The 19820-nt window shown below is 51.4% G+C and overlaps 1 protein-coding gene across 3 annotated transcripts in view; it reads right to left on the bottom strand.

Moving 5' to 3' along the window:
- Positions 1 to 10834: 10834 nt before the first annotated feature.
- AMBRA1 (autophagy and beclin 1 regulator 1) overlaps positions 10835 to 19820 on the bottom strand; it is a 130714-nt gene continuing 121728 nt past the window's right edge. For all 3 annotated transcript variants that reach the window (XM_061462259.1, XM_061462260.1, XM_061462261.1), the window contains one exon: positions 10835 to 12437. In XM_061462259.1, coding sequence (XP_061318243.1) covers positions 11947 to 12437 — 491 coding nt within the window. In that variant the 3' untranslated portion in view covers positions 10835 to 11946. The remainder of the gene's footprint in view (positions 12438 to 19820) is intronic.

The following is a 19820-nucleotide window of genomic DNA, read 5'->3' as shown; positions in this document are numbered from 1 at the left end:
TCCCAGCGCTGCACGGAGCACGGTGCCTGCCACCTCCCCTCCAAAGGCTTTGGAGTCAGTGGCCGTGCTGACACCTTGCAGCCCGGGAGGTTGGTCTGTACCATTTCTATGGGCTGCCGTGCTCTGCAGGAGGTGCCGGTGACTGATGCAGAGCTGCAGGAGAGGACGGCTGCAGGACACACTGGTGCACTAGCGCTGGGTTATGGGCATGGGAGCCAATAACCATCCATGGAGCCAAGACCACGGAGCTCCAGCCACTCGCTGGAGGAGAATCATAGAATCAGCTGGTTTGGAAAACACTTTCAAGATCATCAGCTCCAGCCGTTCCCCAGCACTGCCAAGGGCACCACTAACCCATGGCACTGAGGGCTCATCTACACGGGGTGTGAACACTTCCAGGGACGCTGGCTCCACCACTGCCCTGGGCAGCCTGTTCCAATGCCCGAGCACCCTTTGGGGAAGAGATTGCTCCTAACATCCAATCTGAACCTCCCCTGGTGCAGCTTGAGGCTGTTTCCTCTTGTCCCATCACTTGTTACTTGGGAAAAGAGACCAGACACCTTCTCTCTCCATCCTGAAGAAACTCATCCCAAGTGAGGAGACAAGGCTCAGCCCCAACACAGGCCCTGAACCACCCACCCCAGCCGCCCCATGGCTTGTGGCTCTTCCTGCTCTGGGGGTACCAAGCCAAAACCAAGCCCGTCTGGGGTCTTCCCTGCAGCACCCCCAGGTTTCTCCCCATAGGGGCAGGTATCCAGCAGCCCTGCCTGCAGCTCAGCCACTCTGCCATCACATTTAATGTCTGCTTGCTTTAGTGCACCCCGTGTTTTAAATGTGTGCCTTAAAAAGATGCATTTCCCTCGTTTTGAGGTAATTGCCAGTGCTGCTGGGGGACAAAGAGCTCTGTGCGTGCTCAGCCTCCTGTTTGGATGAGGTTTGTGTTCCACACACATACACTTGTCTAGTGTAGAGTTCCCATTAATGTTAGTGCTACCTACAGATGCCTTCATGGGGAAGGAAACTGAGAAGAATGCAGCAAGTGTGCAAAAACCACAGTAGGTAAAGAAAACAGGAGTTGCTGTGTCCAGAAAGCATTTAACACAGCCAGAACGAAGCAGATCCTCTCTTCCCCAGGAAAGATGCTGCCCATGTCCTGTATCTCCCTGCACCTCGCAGGGACCCTGCTGCCTTCATCCCATGGCCAGTGAGCATGATGGACGCAGTGTCCACAGCACTCACACCTCCCTTGTGTGTGGCTGCCCCACTCCTCAACCTGCTCCCAGACCTCTTCCCAATGGAGTTTACCCCGGGAAGAAGACCCCTGATCTGGCAATGGGGATGAAGGCAATGTGATGCCACTGGGGTCTCCCATTCACTCCCAGCCCCAGCAGTCTCCAAGAAGACTGCACTAGCTCCGAGGCAAGACACGAACCTGGCTGATGTCTCTTTTTGCTATGGCACGAGGCCATTTCCAGAGGCAGAGCCAGGGATAGAGACTCAAGGCTGCAGGAGCCTGTTCTCCGCCGGCCAGGCTAATAACCCTGTATTAAATTAGAGGCCAGGGTTCAGCTGCGGTTGGTTGGTTGGTTGGGGTTTTTTCTGAGCTGTCTGTTCAGATTTATCAGTGTAATTCCTGATAGTGCCTTGTCGGACATCATTACGATAATCGCACTGCTGCGTCTGGCGGGCGAGCAGGGGGCTGCTGCCGAGCAGGAGGGCGGCGTGGCTGGGGCTGCCTGCAAGGTGCAGCCCTGCACACCCAGGACCACTCACCCCATAGCTGGGAAAGGGGGAGGCACGAGGGCACGAGCCCCTGCAAGGGGACTCAATAGTCAAAATGTCACTGAAAGAACCAGTGTAGCCGTGGGAAGAAGACACCAAGGGAGGAGGGAAGCAGCCCCCAGCCAAGGTGGGTCTCCATCCCTCAAATGATCTCACTGGGAAGCCTTGAGAGAGGGTGAGAGGATGCACAAAATAACCTGAAGGATCTGGGGAAGCTGGAAATGAGCAGCTCCTGTTTTGGCATCGATCCCTCACCTCCCCTTAATGCCCAGTAATTGCATCATTTATTTAAATAAGGCGTCTCAGGGCAGAGAGCACAGCAGGAGGAGGAGGGCAGGAGGCTGCCAGCCCAGCTCCAAACGTTCGTCCATCCGTCCATCCATCCATCCATCCATCCATCCATCCATCCAATCATCCGTCCATCCGTCCGTCCATCCATCCATCCATCCATCCATCCATCCATCCATCCATCCATCCATCCATCCATCCATCCATCCATCCATCCCGCAGACCCTCTCCCCTCCAACAGGTGCTCCTTTACACAAACATGTGCACACACAGAGGCACACACAGCCCTCCCCTTCATCTTCCTCCACCCCACAGCCAAACCAGTTCCTACTCTGCCCTGGCACTGGCCCCACATCAGCCCCAGTGGGGGATTCCATCCTAGCTTCTCTCTGGGTACCCAGTGCCAGAGCCTTGCTTGTGGCAGGGAGATGCCCCAGCGCAGCGCTGCATCTTCCCTTCCCAGCAGCAGGAGCTGGCGGAGCAGTCCCCAGCACAGGGGTGATGGAGGTTTGGGATGTTTTGGACATGGCATGGAGCAAAGGTGCCTTGGGGAGCCCACTGATCCACATGGAGCATCCCTCTCCCTGCTTGGCAGAGGCTGGGGAAACTGCAGGTGGGTAATCACTTAAGGGAATAAATACAAAGCCCAGCCCAGCCTGGTGTTTCTATTAATGAAAACGAGCCTGTGATGGGACCTAATTCCCAGCCCCTGGGTGACTGGGCTGGGAGATGAAGCCAAAGCAAAGAACATGGCCAGGCAGAGCCAGGGAGCAGGCAGGGGCAGCGAGGGACCACGAGCCCCTTGCAAGGGGAGGGCAGGAATCTGACCTTGTAACCTGGAGCTGCCAGCACCTCCAGAGAGCAAATGCTTCCAGCTGCCTCGCTGGAGACAGGGTGTTAACAGCCATCATGGCTTAGGTGGGAGCGGGCCAAGGATGGGGGGGGGTCTTCAGACCCCAGCTCACAGCATCCTTTTCCCACTGCTGGTACCTTTGGCAGCTGCTGCTCCATGCAGGTACTTGGCTGAGCCACCCTTGTCCAGCTCCTCCAGTCTCCCTTTGTGCACCCCCCTGGGCCATTGCTCCCACCAGCATGGCTCTCCCCTGATGCTGCCATGCAGTGGGATGGCTTGCACCCCATAATACAGCAAAAAACCCAAATCAGGTTCCCCTCTTGCTACCATAACGAGGGAAAAGCCTATTTTCATAGATTTTCAGACCTACCTGAGTGAAAGCAATGGAGGGACACTGCATTCTGATGAGCTGAATTAATTAATTCCCGGCTGAATACCTGACCCTAGGTAGGTTTTATCACTGAAATGACAAAATACATCATCTCAGCAATAGTACTGCAAAAGAGGAAAGGAAGCAGCCGTGGTCTTGTTTGGAAGGTAAAACTATTCTGTGAAAACCCATTGATTCCATCTGTTCAGGGCTTGGCAGCATCCCCAGCACAGGGGACAAGACGTCTCTTGTCCTGTCCCATGGGGCAGGAGCACATCACCCATGTGAGCAACAGTGCAGGAGGAACCCTGCAGCACAGAGACCCTGTGCAGACAGCACAGAGCAAAGCAAAGCAGTGCTTAATGAAATATCCCCAGTGAGATAAGATGCTGGCAGGGAGGAACAACCCCTTTGGACTGCAAAGGGCTGGTGCCAAACCAGCCAGGCTGCAAGCAGGGGACAGGGCAGCCAACAGGACAGATCCCATGCTCCTGCAGGGCTCAAAGGGCTTTTCCAGCTATTTCCTAAAGGACAGGACCCGCTGCATGTGCATCCATCCCTATAGCAATAGCTGCCAACCCCTGAGGGGATCCAACCAGACCAGAGCCTCCATGCAACACCTCACCCCAGTGCTGTGCTGCAGAGCACAGTCCCCCATCCATCACCTCCTCAATGAATTGAGGCCAACGCGCCCTGGCCCAGCCAGAGCCTTACCCCCAGCCTGGAGCTGGGATGCTTCAAATAGCTGTGCACTGCGCTACAAACTGGACTTTGATGAGGTCCATTGGGCCATCTGGACGGCCTTAAGCAGCCGTGATGGAGATGGAGCAGGGGATGCTTGAGGCAGGATGAATCTCAAGGTGTCAGGGCTGTTCACCAGATTTACATTAGACATTAGGAAGCTCTTCCCTGTGAGGGTGCTGAGGCGCTGGCACAGGGTGCCCAGAGAAGCTGTGGCTGCCCCATCCCTGGCAGTGCTCAAGGACACAGGGGCTTGGAGCAACCTGCTCTAGTGGAAGGTGTTGGAACTGGATGAGCTTTAAGGTCCCTTCAACCCAAACTGTTCTTTGATTTGATGATTTGGCACTCACAGCCTGGCTTTGCTCTTGGCCAGCAGAGCCCATGAATCTGCACCACCCTGGGGTGCGCCCATGGATGGATGCACCCAGAACATCATCTCCAGACTGCCCCGCTCGCACCAGTGCCATGAGCTGCGAGGGAGGCAGCGCTCCTAGGAAGGAAAGCCCATGTCCACCGATGCACACAGGATAAATAACACCCTTCGGTGGCACCTCGGAGCCCCGGTGAGGTTTTAGCTCTTATTCTCCAAATCTGATTTCCAAAGTAACTTCTAGGCAATGAGCTCAGCCCCTCAGGGCAGGACCCACTGGTGCTGCTCATCCCCTGGGACCTCGGCCACCCTGAGTTCCGCCTGGCTCCACGCAGCCCCATCTCACTGCTGCGACCTACATTCCACCTCCCCAGACATACGGCACTGTCCTTAGCTGCGTTAAACCCACAGCGTGCTGGATAGGGCTAATTTCCCATCAGGCTGTCAGGAAGTATTATGTCAAATACCTTACAGGAGCCTAAGCGTATTGTGCCGACACAGCTACCTCTGCCATCAAACCTGAGGTCTCATCAAAAACAATGCCGGGTTCAGCCATCCTCAGCGCCTCCAGAGCAAACCCATCTCCGGGGCCTCTCCTGGATCACTGCACCCAGGGCTGCAGCTCTGCAGGGAACAACCTGAACCCCCCCAGCCAAGAGCTGAGGTGCTTGTATGACTTGGAAACGAAGAGTCCTCGGAGCAGGATCCTTACTCCCACCCTGTGCGTGGCCACGGAGGATGGAGCGGGGTGGGAAAGGCTGGGCAGGACCTTGCGCTGTTACTGCTGCCTTTGCATGCTCAGCTCTCCTCCTCCTCAAACACTGCACCCCGTGGCCCGAGCACCCCCTCTGTGTTACAAACCCACCTTGTCCTTCCCAGTGCCACTCGTTGCCGGTCACACCGGGCCCTGGAGCCCAAAAGCTGCTGTTTCATGGCTGTGCTCAGCCCCTCCTCAGCCATGCAGCAGGATCAGCCCCAGTCCCTCAATAATAATTGTTTGAATTAGCATTTGCTTTGATGGAGGTGATCCGCAGGGCACTTCTGCAGTGGGCAGGCAGGTGAGTGCAGCCCTCACTTAAACACACTTCAGCACTCTATTACCAGACCCTCCCGTGGCCGCCAGTCAGCCTTCATTAGCCCCTTTGAGCATTCTCTAGTTCTGTGGCCAAAGCAGGATGGAGCTTGCAGCACCTACCCAGGCACAGAGCCCAGGCCTGGCACCCCATGGTGGGTGTCAGCCCCATGGGGAGCAGCCCTGCTCTCAGGAGCAGGCAGATCCAAGGGGAAGGACACCCAGGGGAAGGCAGAGCTGCATCACCATAGGGAGATTTGACGAGGAGCCAGGGGAAGGAATGGAGCTGGGTTTAGATACGAGGCACCAAAGAGTGACAGAGCCCAGCAAAGGGTTTCAGCAGAGCCTGGTCAGTAGCCAGCAACCAGCACCCTAATAACAGGGATGTGCTCATCTTCCCTTCCAAAGCCTGCCATGGAAACAAATGATGTGTGAATTAAAGCTCCCCTGCAATGGGGTGGCAATGCCCATCTTCCATCAGAGCCAGCCCCTGATCCTATCAGGGTATTACTGTATTATTGAGCTGGAGATTGAGGGTTTAATAACAGGCTTTAATAGCTACGATGGTATCAGGGGTGCAGCATTAAACTCCAGGAAGGGACATGGCTTGGTGTGCTCTGAGGCAGCAATTGCATGCCAAAAAATCCTCGAGGATGAAAGTACTTTCATCCCTGCAGCAAACTGACACGGGTTCATACACAAATGCTGTCAATGGGGGCATAAGCCCATGTTTGCCAAGCACCAGCCTTTGAAACAGCCCAGGAGAGCGTCCTTGCCCTTGGGCACCCAAACCTTGGTTCATGGGAGAGCCCCAGCAGCACAGGGCATGGGGAGAGCCCTTGCACAGGGACCTCCTCTCCTCCTGGACATCACCCCAGGAGCTGCTGACCAGAGCGGAATGGGGCTGGGGAAAGCTGTAGGAGCGGTGTACCCATAGCACACACCTGGGTGGGAATAATGGCCTGGACACATAGCTCAGCCTTAGGAATAGAAGGGACCAAGCCTAAACTACCGTGACAGCTCCTGTTTTCACACAGCCTGCACAGTGTCTGCTGTTTATCCAGCTTCTGCAGAGCTGGAGCGAGGAGCTCAGAGGGTAAAGGTGGAGGGCCAGGGAGTCTTGGGAAGAACGTAGTCCTCAGAGTCCAACTCCTCCAGCCAAGCTGGAGCTTGCTTGGACACAAGGACAGGAAGGGAAACCTCAGTGGCTACCACAGCCCACAAGCCAGCCTGCAGCTCACCATCCTGCCAGCTACGGCTGCAGGGAGGCTCAGTGAGTGCAGAGCCCCTCTGCTGCTCCGATGGTCCAGTTTCAGCAATGGGTGCTCCTGGAAACCTCGGTTTCTGCCTCTTGCAGCAGTGACACTTGCCTCCTGCTCACCTCTGCATCACTCACACCTGGCCTGTCCAGAGCTGTTTGAGCTCAGGGCCCCCTGTGCCTCCCACGTGGCACCACCGAGCTGGAAAAGCCTGGTCCGGATCATCAGGCAAGCCCCTGGCACAGACGATGGATGCTGGGAGTTGATTTGGATGGGAGCAGAGGGGAAGCCCCACACTCCCCTCTCTGGGACGCTGCCAGCTCCTGGCTGGGATGGAGCTGATGCCTGGGGCCAGCATCCCAGGCAGGACTGCTTGGTCCCTGCCAGCTCCCACCAGTGCCACGCACCAGCAACAACCGCTGGAAAGGCAAAACAAACGGGAGCAGAGGGGGAGAGCCGAGAAGCGCTTCTGTGGTGGGGAACAAATCCCTGCACTGGGCGGGCTATAAGGAGCATCCTGCCCAGGAGCTATGCAGGGGCAGCAGAGCAGGGAGGAGAGGCCCCTGCTCCCGGGGGGTGAAGAGAAAAGCCTTAACTGGAGTTAGCTGGAAATGAAAGGCTGCCGTGACCCCCCAGACCCCTCGTGTGCCTCCTCCAGGCAGAGGTGGCGGTGGCTTGGTGGTGTTACTCCTGGGGATATTCCGCTTGGACACAAGAGGAAAATACTTCACAGTGATAGCAATCAGTCATTGTTATCAATGGACATCTAATCTAGGCCATGCTTTGCCCAGCAAGGGTGGACCAGATGATCCTTGAGGTCCCTCCCAACCTGGTGTTCTGATGTGCACGCTGCACACTGAGATCCCAGTTAGCAGTGGATGGCTCACACTGCATTCTCTAATTAATCTGCCCCTTCCTGTTGGAGAATAGCTTCTCTGATAGACGGGATCCAAGCAGAAAGGGGAGCTACCCCCTGGCCAGCAGCCTGAGCGGTGGGCAGAGGACCTGGCTATGGAGTTCAGCTTCCATTCAGTAATGCCAGGGAGGAGAGATTCCCCATGCACCCAGCTGTGACCTGGTCCTTACCCTCCCCTCCCCTTCCTGCCCAGCACAGCTCCTGGCCACCACATACCACCCAGCTATAGGGGTCACCCCACACTGGCCACATGTGGGTATGGCGTGGGACTTCCAGGAGTCAAATGGAGTTGCTGGAGATGGAGCAACAGGTTAGCGAGGGAGACACGGCATAGAACACAGGGGTCATAGGGACAAGTGCTGCACCACCTACTAGGGCTTTGCAGCCCCCCATGGACCCCAGATCTCCCCTCCAGGCAGTGCTGGTTTGGTCCCAGAGTGTTCACTGTCTGCAGGTGAGCACCGTGAAGGATTCCTCCAAAGCCCCCTTCCAGCACAGCAGTTCCAACCGTTGCCCCAGGCTTCTGGCACCTTCTCTCTGCCAAGCTAACCTAAATAACCCTGTATCTTCAGCTATCCCCCTCCTCTTCCGGCTCATTATGGCTTTTAGAGAACACTGGCTCTCACCAAACCCGACCAACCCACCATTAACCTTTCCACACCAAGAACTGGCTGTTGCTTTTGCCTCCAATTCCCACCTCAAACGGCTCTAGGAGGACTCTACCCCTCACCCTTGAGGTGACTCAGTTGCTTTAATAGCCTCTGATGAGGGATTTTATCAAAGGCCTTTTGAAAGCTAAATAAAATCCTTGTATTTCTGCTTTCCCCAGGATTTTGTTAGCACATTTAAAGGCTCCTGACAGGCTGAGGATGAGGAAAGCTTTGGTTCTTCAGATTATTTCCTGCTCCTACGCAGCAAAGCTCTCACTGTGCCTCCTAAATTGGGCCACTAAGCACACACAGCTCTGCCTGGGTTTCCTCGGGCAGATCCTGTTGAATCTCCACTTCGCTCCTGGCAGGACACTTGCCTCAGCGCTGCGTTATCACACTGCAGAGAGCAGGCAAGCTGTGAGCTTTGCTGCTGTGCTTGTCCTGGATGTGGGCAATGCCACTGCCTCCTGTCCTGTACAGGGCTCCAGGCCCCAGTCATCCCATGGATGCAGAGGGTACAGGTCAGCTCAGTCCTACCCAAACCAACCAGGGAACACTGCTGGGACAGAACAGGGTCATCCAAGGCAGGGAGAGAGTTTTGCTCACTGGTTTGGGTTGGAAGGGACCTTAAAGCTCATCCAGTTCCTACCCCTGCCATGGGCAGGGACACCTTCCACTAGAGCAGGTTGCTCCAAGCCCCATCCAACCTGGCCTTGAGCACTGCCAGGGATGGGGCAGTCACAGCTTCTCTGGGCACCCTGTGCCAGCGCCTCAGCACCCTCACAGGGAAGAATTTCTCCCTAATGTCTCATCTCAATCTCTCCCCTCTGCAGTTTAAAGCCACAGAAAGCACAGAATGCATCATAAATAAACTGCATTGAGGGGAGGAAAGTGAGCCCATGGTACAAGTGTGGCAAGCTTTCCCTCCTGTCCCTCTCTTCCCACCAACCCACCTCCCTCCCTCAGGTCTCAGGCAGGAACAGAACCTGAGCTTGGCAGATTCTAGGTCTGAAACTCAAACTAAAAGCACTGCTCTCCCTACATACAAGCCCACAGCACTGCCTAGTTGTATGGCTACAGGAGGTCATCTACAAAGCACGTCCAAGGCAGCATCTGAGGATTAAGCCCACCCGCACCCATCCTGCCCCACTGCTCCTGCCTAAAGCCCGTACGAACACAGGAGTCAGGCTGCAGTCACTACCAGCCTTTGGCCAGAGCTACAGAGCAGCTTAGAAACATCAGAGCTGCTGCTCTGATCAGGCCTCCATCCTTACCTCATCTGGAAGAGTTTCCCTTACAAGTGTGGAATGCAAAGCTGCTTTGGAGCTTCAGACATGTCCTGAGTCGATGTCAAAAGCAGCAGCTGTGGTCTGCTCCAGCTCCCACTGGATCTCACTTACTTGTTCTGCCACCATCTCCAATGGGGACAGCTCTGGACCAAGGGAAGTCCTCAGCAGAGCAGGGTTATGGCCTCTGCACAGCACTAGGGCAAGACATCCCAGGAGACCTCTCTCCAGTCATGATGGAAAGGTTTCTGTAGGTAGCTTGGCTCTGGCCTCCGTAAGTGCTCTGCAACACATCTACCAAGAATGGGCCTCAAGCCTCTTCCAGGAATCATGCAGGGAGAGGGAAGGAGCTGCCAGGCTGAGCTGAAGCAGAAGCCTTTTTCTCCAGGCTCTGTTTCAGTTTGTTTTCAAGCAGAGCAGTAAACAGCCCTGCCCAGCCCTGCCCTGTCTGCCCAAGTCTTGAGCCGAGACACAGCTCTTCCAGCTCCCAAATGCCAGCACATCCTCAGGCCACCCCACACTGAGGCAATACAGGGATGCACGAAACCCTCCTCACCACACAAGGGAATCCCGTTTTTCAGGCTGCTCTCCTGTCAGACCAGGGATGTGGTTGGCTCAGGGTAGGTTTTAGAGCCTCATTAACACTCTGCAATGAGGCCTGGCAGCAGCTGATTTGATTTAAGGTTCATTTCCAGGCTGTGATTTAAGAGAAGATTTGCTTAATGTTCTTTAACAGACTCTTCTGACTGGGAGCTTGAGTGCTGCTTAATGACAGCCTTATTTATTGTAATGTCTTTGCAGGGCAGGATCCAGAGGAGCCAGGCAGGTGCTCAGGCAGCAGGGGAAGCATCCCTCACAGCAGAGTGGTAACACAGGGACATGCATTCCTTTATCCAGAACAGCCAGACACTGCACCCAGTCTCTGCATTGAGAGGTCAGCAAGACTCTCTGCTTGCCTGAGATAGAGTGCTGCATCTCCACATACCCTTTTAAGCAGGACAAGAGAAATGCTTCTCTTTCTCCCTGCTGCAGTACTTGAGGGATGGGAAACACAGAAGTGCCTGCTCATCTCCAGGCTGATTAAAAGGCAATCTGCAATCAGTGCTCCACCATGCTCCTCCCTGGTTCCCAGTTTTGGGCTTTCAACTCAAAGGCTGAGCCTGCTTTCCTCCTTGAGCTTCTGCTGTACCTATCCCCAGGGCCAAACACTGAGACAACAGCACACAAATGAAGACAGTAGGTCAAGCAAGGGTTTGTCATATTTTAATGACATTGATCTTTGGTGTTTCCCTCATCAGCACTCACGCTCTCCCCGCCCTTCCTCCACAAGCTTGCTAGGGATGGAGAGTTACAAATGAAAAGGAAAATCACATTTGAGACTAAAAACAAAGTATCAGAGCCTGGAATTCTCCACTAGAAACTACATGTACAAGGTCAAGATTTCACATGCAACACCTTACATCACAGACCCGTACCTCACACCCTGGCCTGGAGCTGAGAGACATTTCCGGCCCCCTTGCCAAGGAGCTGCAGCTCAGTCCTGGCAACATGAAACCACTGGGATGGCTCATTCATGACAATATTGGCACAGCTTAGAACATCCTTGCGTGAACTGCATCCTGACTAGAGAGCAGTAGCCCTTGTCCCTCTCTACCCATCTATACATCAGCTCTGCTGAGGTTCCTGCCAAGTACTACACTAACTCTCTAAAAAGGAAAGATCCCCACCCATGAGCACATCCTGAGCCATGCAGCTTATGGCAAAGCCCAGTTCTTCCCAGAAAAGACCACAGCGCAGACAGGAGAGGTTTCAGAACTCCACACTGAGGGGGAAGCAGCGCTGTGCCACGGAGTGGGGCTGTGGCCTGGAAGGCTCCTCCACTCCAGCAATGGAGCTGGAGCATCACACCCAGGTTTGCCCAGGAGGACTGCCGGTCTCCAGAAGGATGCTGCAGGCCACCTTTCCTTTCTTCACTCTACTGATCAGCCCCTGGGCATAAAAGGGCAGGAAAACGAAAGGAAAGAAGCTTTACAGAGGATGACACTGACCAAACTGCAGGATTAGGGCTGAGCTCAGAGGATCCCAAGGGGCTTTAAAATCTGCATGATGTGCAGCCAGTACACTTGATATTCCTGTTAACTCTTCAGCAGTGGGAATGTTGGAAGTTAAGTATGCTTTCTTCCCCATGGCTTCCCTTGCAGTCCTTATTCCTTCCCCACTCACCCAGGACAGAGAAGCCCTCTGAACCACCAGCATCCTTTCAGAGCCACGTGTTCCTACTCTTCCAGCTCCTGGCCAGCTGTGAGGTACAAGTCTCTGCTGAGCAGTACAAGGGTAGCACCAACACACAACTCAATCTCTACCTGTTCCGCGACTCCCCACTGGTGCTGCCATTACTATAGAAGTTGGTACTGTCAGGAAGATGGTTATTATTAGTTAGGTCACTGTATTCAATTGGTCCCTCAGTGTCCATGGAGGACTGGGCCTGCTCTGGCAGGTCCAGGTCACCAGTGCTTTGTCCTTCGCTCCCACCAGGGGCTGTCCGGGGGCTCAGGCCATGCTCCGAGAGCTGCATGGACTCTGACAGGATCCGTCCCTCCAGCTCAGCTGCCACTTGCTGTGAGGTGGACTGCAGTGCTGATGTACCCTCAGCTCCAGTGGACTCTGCACCAGTCTGAGAGCTGCGGTGGATCCGGTGGCTCACGATGATGTTGTTGCCAAAGCCGCCCATGGACGCCATGGTGGTGCTCTGCTCCCGCTGGACCACGGCAGTCATGCCACCTTCTGTCATCAGCCTTTGGATCCTGCTCAGGGCATCCTCCCCACTGGCCCCATAGTCTGGACCTTCACCTGCAAGAGAAAGCAGAAGCAACTTGGATGTACAAGGCAAGCTACAACACGAAGAGAAAGCAATGCTGGGTAGATGCATCACGCAGTGCACATGTACTGGGATAGAAGATAGGGTTTGTTCAAGAGCAAGCCCAACATTTTATTTCTATAACTTTTGGTGAGCGCCAAAGGCACTGAACCCTGTCAAGAAGACCTTGGCCAATCCCACAGGTATCCCTCACAGACCTGCATGTCCAAGCCCTGCAGAAGCAGCTCTTATCTAGCCATAGAGGTGGGGAAAAAAGAGGAGTCAGAAGCAGTGTGTTTTCTCACAGCTGCAGAGACAGCCCAGCCAGTCCTCCAAAGCAAGAGGAAAAACCTCAGTTTGCCCCGCAATAAGCCAAATATGCCACCACAGTGTTAGCGTCCTGTGGCCTTTCCTACTTCACCTGTTTTGAGAGTACCCCAGGCATCAGATGATGGCCATCTCCCTGCTATCAGAGAGGACACAGGCCAGGTCCAGACAGCAGCTACAGAACATGGTCTGTGCTTCCACATCACCACTGATCAAGGGAAGATCAAGTATGTAGGCTCCTGCTGCCCTTGACTGGTATCTTCTGGGAATGCAAAAAACATCTTTCAAGATCTATAGTTCTTTGTCTGTCTCTGAACTCTCCCTTCACAGTCAGGCTGTACTGAGCTCTGAGGAGCCACTGTCAGATGCCTTGGCTGCTGAAGATTACTTTTGAAGAAGAACAAAATCTCACAGAAAAACAGTCCGTGTCAGAAATGAAATCCCCACGGCAGGAAAGTTCAACCCAGTTCTGTTTCCCAGCATCCTCCTTTTGCTACAAACCCTACCCAGACCATCAGGGGAAAACAATCTGTAATCACAAACTGCTAGAACCATTCCACAGTGGGATCCTGATGATTCTTATTAAAGAGATAAATCTCACTCCCAGCTCCATGATGCTATTGCAGAGCTGATTAGATGAGAGAGGAAAGCCATAAGCTCTCCTGGCTCCAAGAAGATGAACACAAATGTCAACAAGAGTGAATGTAGGCAGGAGTTAAAACACAATAGAAACCAAAATGCCACACTGAGTAGGAAGGCAAAAGTGACTGGGGCTGTGGGGTGGAGGTCATGTATCCAACACGAAAGCTGGGGTATTCAGCATGGTTTACACCATGTCACTACAGAGGACAGTCAGAGCGGTTAAGATGGTGTGCAGTCTGTCAGTGACAGCTTATTCCCTTTCCTCAGTGGTACTTGCATTGAACACAACCAGCTTCCTCCACCACAGGGTATGGCTAATTCCATCTTCAAGCAGGCCTGCTGACATACTGCCCTGCTGTAGAAATACTGTGGACATCAAGGGCAAATTTAATTCTCACAAGCAGAGTAAGTCCCTTTCTGCTAGGAAGCTAGTAAGCCTGCCCTATCCACTATGCATACAGCAATCACAGAGCTCCTTGGTCAGAGCTTCAGTGAGACCACAGAGGCACCAGTAACCTCATGAGTACCTGGAGCAGAGCCTAGAGGAGGGAGCACAAATACCCCTAGGCACAGCCTGACCCAGAACTCTTGCAGAGAAATCCTGTTCAGGATGTGTCTGATGCACGAACTAGGAGCCTGGCTGACCTGCACAAAGACTGGGAACAGAGGCAGCTATTAGCCTGGAAACTTCAGTGTGAAAAACACGCATGCCAGGGGATATTGAAGCATTAATCAGAGCAGAAGTAAGTGGAAGGTTTGAGATGCATGGTTTTGGATTCAGTCATTGTTTCCTTCTGAGGGCATAGGTGTAAGCACTTTGTTACCAACCATCTGGCCAGGCCAGAGGGGAAGCTTAAGAAAGCCAAGATGTGCAACCTGGCTTAGAGACATGCCAGCCAGCCTTATCCACACAAGTCCTGAAACAGCAGGTACTGTGCTCTTGATAGATCATTTACTATAAACCTGCCCAATACAGGAGCTTTGGAACAGCGAGTCAGCAAGGATCCCCAGCCAGCGCTCCTTAGCGTTACAAGCATGTGTTTCATGAGAGGAGTCCATGCAGGCAGAGCACAGCAAAGCAGCCCCTGCTCTTCTCTGCCCCTTAATTACCACATGCCATGGCTGAACAGCCAGTTGAGGCAGCTACTTGCTGAGAAACAGGCAAAAGCTGATGCCACAGCAGTCACGAACCTTCAGGTGAGGAGCACGGAGACAGAGCAGCGTTGGAAATTCCAGAAAGACACCATCCAAGCAGCCAACAAGCCCCTTTCTGTCCTTCCCTTCCCCCTCCCTGCAGGTTTTGACAATGCCTTTGGCTGCCTGGTTCAGAGCTGAGCTTCCTGTGCGATGTTCCCTGAGCTGAGCTATAGCACAGCTTCACATAGAGCCCGTTTCTACTGCCTGGTGACTCCCACACGCGTTCCTTCGCCAGGCTGCCAGTGCAGACTGCATCAGTGCTCAGTGCAAGTGAAATAAGCTGACTTCCATTTGGTGGAGGTTCACAGTGTGCATGCAGGCACCTACCCAGAACAGCAGCAATGCTGTTAAACCCCACACCCCAGGCTGCTGGAAGTTCCAACCTGCTGCAGTGACCAAACCCCATTCCCTGCACCACCAGCTGAACAAAACCAGAACAGGGAGAAACCCCATGCTCACGACACTTCTGTCAGACTCCAGAGGGTTTAGGCATATTCAGAGCATGAACCTGAGCTTGTGCAGGAGCAGGCCAAGGACAGCACATCTAATTCTCCATACGGAGAAATCAATTCCTCTCATTTTATGCTCAAAACTACATTCTGAAGTCCCAGGCTCTGTAAAATCCTCTATCTCAAGCTCTCATTCTTCTAAGCCTTTTCTGACTCCAAAGAGTCAGAAAATAGAAATATAGAAAAACCTCATAGTATACTACAGACAAAATTTAGAAGACTGAGCTAACCAGCTCCAGCGTGTGAAGTACCAATGTGTGAAGTACCACTGTAAGCACAACACTTGCCAATTCGTTCTCCACCTAAGCTGTCCCTCTACCAGAATCCATCACATAGAAGGAAGCAATCTTGAAACACAGTCTTATCTTTCTCTGGACTGGGACACAAGTTCTGTGCCTGACAGGACATAAAAGCATCACCCATGGTTCTCTCTGCAAGACAAGTAAGTATTAGAGTTGTGTCCCCAGTGCTGTGTTCCTGCAAACCTTTTCTATTCTAACTGAAGTGACCTTTCCAGAGGTCCAAAGCCCCGTCTATCTCAAACACAGACACAAAACATCACTCTGGAGAGTAATTTCTGTCAATCTAGCTGACTGGCTCCAACATTTAACAAAATACTCCCTAGCTAATGCATTTGTCTTCAGAAGTCCTCTGCCATGCTATCCCAGCAAGATCAGAGTTTGGCACAGAAGCCTACAAAGCAAAAACATCTGGCATACTTTCAATGGAGCTGGGTAGAAGGCAGGAGCATTTCCACTCTCAAATGAAGTGGTCTCTGAAGTACTTACGGGAATTACAACTTGTTTATCTCTCGGCATAGTCAGCACACACCTGATAAAGAGCAAAGCCCACAGAAGCAGAGATGAGATCAGGCTGTGGGATATACTAACGCCGCTCTTGAACTTTTGCCTGTTTTCAGCTTTCCTCTTTCTAAGCCCAGGAGTAGTCAGTAGCCATGCTTGCAAACAAAGCTTCAAAATTAGAACTAAGAGTAAGCACTGCAGAGAGATGTTAAGTCTTCAGAGAACATGGAATAATAGCTTGGAGGTGTGAGCTGACCCACTAATTCAGATGCTCAACGATAAAAATATCACCATTTTTAAATGAATTCACTCCTTGCATAAGAATAGGAAAGGGAGTGTCAGAGCACAGCACAACCAGCTACAAATACTCACATCTCCCTTAGCGCCAGCAGAAATACTACCGGTTACTCTTCTCCCCAGCCAAGCTCAGAAGAGGGTTCACACTTCCTTTCTAAGGTAGCTAAATCAAACAACTCTCCAGAACTCAGGAAAGACACACACCAGCTTTGACTTGTAAAAAGTCTCTTAGCAATATCTCACCTTGGTGATTTCTATAAGTGAAACTTATTTTGGTAATGAGAGTTTAAAAGTAGCCCCCATAATTTAATCCCAAGGGAGCCAGGTACTCGGAGCAGCTCACACTGTAAAGGCTTGTGTAGTACATGCTTCTAGAACCTGATTCTATTTTTTAGTTAGTGCTTTTCAGAGGGCTTTTAAAGAGAATCTGAAATTTGCAGTTCTATAGTACATATGACACGTATTTTACAGATGGATAGGCAGATGAAAGGCTAAGGGATCTACCCACATTTCTACTTGGAGAATAAAAGGCAGATCTGGAAACTGATCCCTGGTGTCTCAATTCCCATTTCCACACTAACCACACAAAAATCACATCACATTTGACAACAGCATTGCAGGAACATGTTCAGCTAATGTAAAACAACATGTTTCTCTTTATCATTCATGAGGCTTGGCTGAGGACAGGGTATTCCTGGCCCTGCAGCCCCCTGACACGTTCCTAATGTCTCAGATTAAATAAGTTACATCACATGCAGGCACACTGCATCTGCATCCTTCAGTATCCTGAGAATGCTTTGCTCATACCAGGCAAGTTTCACTTGCATGTGCTGTCTTTTTGCTACTAACAGTTTGAACAGACTGAAGCCCACAAACCCAAACCTTCATTCTACAGCCCTTTTTCCTCTCGAAGGTACCTGCTGCAACCTCTGAAAGCAGCTGGACATGATGGAAACTTGTGCTGGTTGGTGAGCAACACTTAAAGCAAACAGGTTAAAATCTGTACATGGCATGACAGTAGTGAATATGCTGCTCCCCCAGAGACAGGCAAAGTAGCAATCCACTGACAGCAAGCCTTCAGATGGCTACAACTTCAGTAGTTCATAACGTGTGCCTACTTGCACAATGAGCATTGAGCTAGCTAGATTGTTCAGCCCCAAAGACAATGCAGATGATAGGGAAGGAGATGACAACCGCCTTCCAGCTATTTCCATCAAGTTTCTTTTTCAAGTGTGGGATATTTTTTCTTTTTAAGCAGCTGGATTACCTGAATGATGTATGGATATACTGCAAATAGCCAGGGGACAGCATGGGTGCACAACCAAACAAGCATCCTGCAGCTCTGCAAAGGTCCCTCTCCCTCAGCCTGCAGCACATTTTGCAGTTGCATCTCTGACAGTTACTGCCACTTCTACCCTATTCCATAGATCCCACAGCCTGAGCAAGTGGCAGCCACAGCCTGACCCAGCCTGGACCAGGAATTGCAATTTCTAAAGGTTAAAGCTTTGGACTACTAAATCTCATTAGGAATTTTTGCCGTTTTTTAAGTGAGATTTAACTTGCCAGTTGAACACAGATCCTCCCCCGTCATCCCTGTCCATTTGCAATGGAAAGCATAGAATAACTCCCAACAGATTGTTTCTAATTAAGAGTGCCTCAAAGTTACAGCTCCATCACTATTTCCACTATGTCTGTCAGCTTAAATAATTAGGAAACAGCTGAAACACTGTTTTAGACATTCATGATATCTCTCCTAGTTTTCTCTTTTAACTTCTTTGGTTTATGTGTGGCTTGGGAGCAGAGTTCACAAGGCAGCTATCAACTGCTGCAAACCAAAAAGATACAGACATTAGAGGGATTCACTTCTGATAAAGTCATTATATACTCATTCCTCCAAAGGAGGTAGAAAGATAATCAGAACAGCAAAGTCCCCGCAGAGCTTTGCATGAGAAAAGGAAACTATTTATACCCGCACAGAGCTTAATTAGATTTCTGATGCAATTCTGCATACTTCTTTTTTGTACAGTAAGCACATATCTGCAAGAAATGCCCTGAGCCAGAATTCCCCACAGCAGCGGGGCTGATGGGACACAGGACAGAAACCCACTCTTGGGGGGTAGCGCTACCCTTTCTTTTCCTGTCTTTTTTTAAACATTAAAGGTTTTTGCTCTTTTTTTATCCCTTCATGACAAGGTGATAACTAAAACACTTTCCTTTACATTACTCTGAATCACATCTGATGTATCCATTCTGCTGCTGCTAATGCTGCTAAGCCTTTACGTAGTGATTTACATCTTTAAAACCCTATACAAAACACTAATTAATCTTCACAGCCCCTGGTGTACTGTGCTATGGGAAGATTTATTCCCATTTGGTAGATGATTGATAATTTGCCTTAGGTCACACACCAAGTTAGCTGTAGCACATTTTTGCTCTTTTTTCCTTTGTGTCCCTGACACCTAGATCCTGCTATTAGGAAACAGTTTCCCTTTCAACAGATGAGCTGTGGTAGATGCAGTGGGCAAATTAACTATCACAAAAAAAGCACGGGGTCTAATCTAGCCTCCATAAACACACTGGATGAGCAACACATGAGTTTATGATGCTGGGAAAACAGTAATCTTAACGTCACAAGGACTGCAATGTTGCTCAAGTGTAATGTGAAGCGTGAAGACTCTTGGATGAACCACAGCACTGATGTCACAAGTCCCTGGCTAACTGGCTGAGATGCTGTTTAACAGCAGATGAAAATATGTCTTTCTGCTTCATTTTGGGTCCTTGTACTATTCCTCTGCCATAGATTGCAGTTGGGTTTTTGGATCCTACATGATCCTTCCAATAGTTAATGCCTTGACAGCTCCCTGTTTTGAGCTGCTCTTGAGCCTTTGCTGAGGAATTTCCACTGAGGATGTAACTAACATAAAAACTGATCAACTACAGGGCAAGATGGCTTGGCTCATCTCCAGTGCATGTATCTGTCCTGGAATAACTCCTCTGTTCCTTACAAAAGAGACAGGAGTGTGACAGCCCATTTTGCAGGTGAGACCCACTCGCAAAGGGACATGTGGTAAGTCAGCACCTGAGCCACAAACTGCATCAGATGTGGAACTTGCCAATCTTCTTCCAAGCAGAAAATGGAGACAAAGAAAGGTCTCTGTCCTAGGTTTGTTATCTACATTTCCTTTCTTTCAAATGTTACGCTTCTTTATAGAGATACCCTGCCCAAGGCACTGGTAAAGGACAACCCTTCCCCATCTCATTAATGGTCTAGTTAAAACCCATGACCTAGTTCTAAAAATTGAAAGGTTAACTAGAAAGAATGAGATAATAAAACCTTCAGATGATTCAGAACAGCAGCAGAGAGAAGCAGCACTGGAGAATTCCACTGGTTTAACATAGCAGAGAAAAACCTCCAAGCCTGCAGCACCAGCCATCATGGCCTTGATGCAGGAAGGTCCCACAGCATCCCCTGTTCTCAGCCTGCATACCACATTCAGAGTATGCACACAAGGTCTCACGAGTTGAGTATTAGTCCAGATATCCTATGCTTCAGCCTTATTTACACACCTCAAGTGTACTAACCTTCAGGAGAGGTTCATCT

The sequence above is a fragment of the Pezoporus flaviventris genome, unplaced genomic scaffold, assembly GCF_033815535.1.
Source record: "Pezoporus flaviventris isolate CSIRO_AGI_PZ_B2104156 unplaced genomic scaffold, CSIRO_AGI_Pfla_v1 ptg000035l, whole genome shotgun sequence".
In the NCBI taxonomy this organism is placed as follows: domain Eukaryota; kingdom Metazoa; phylum Chordata; class Aves; order Psittaciformes; family Psittacidae; genus Pezoporus; species Pezoporus flaviventris.
The sequence above is the reverse complement of the archived record's forward strand: the minus strand, read 5'-3'. Positions and strand labels throughout refer to the sequence as shown.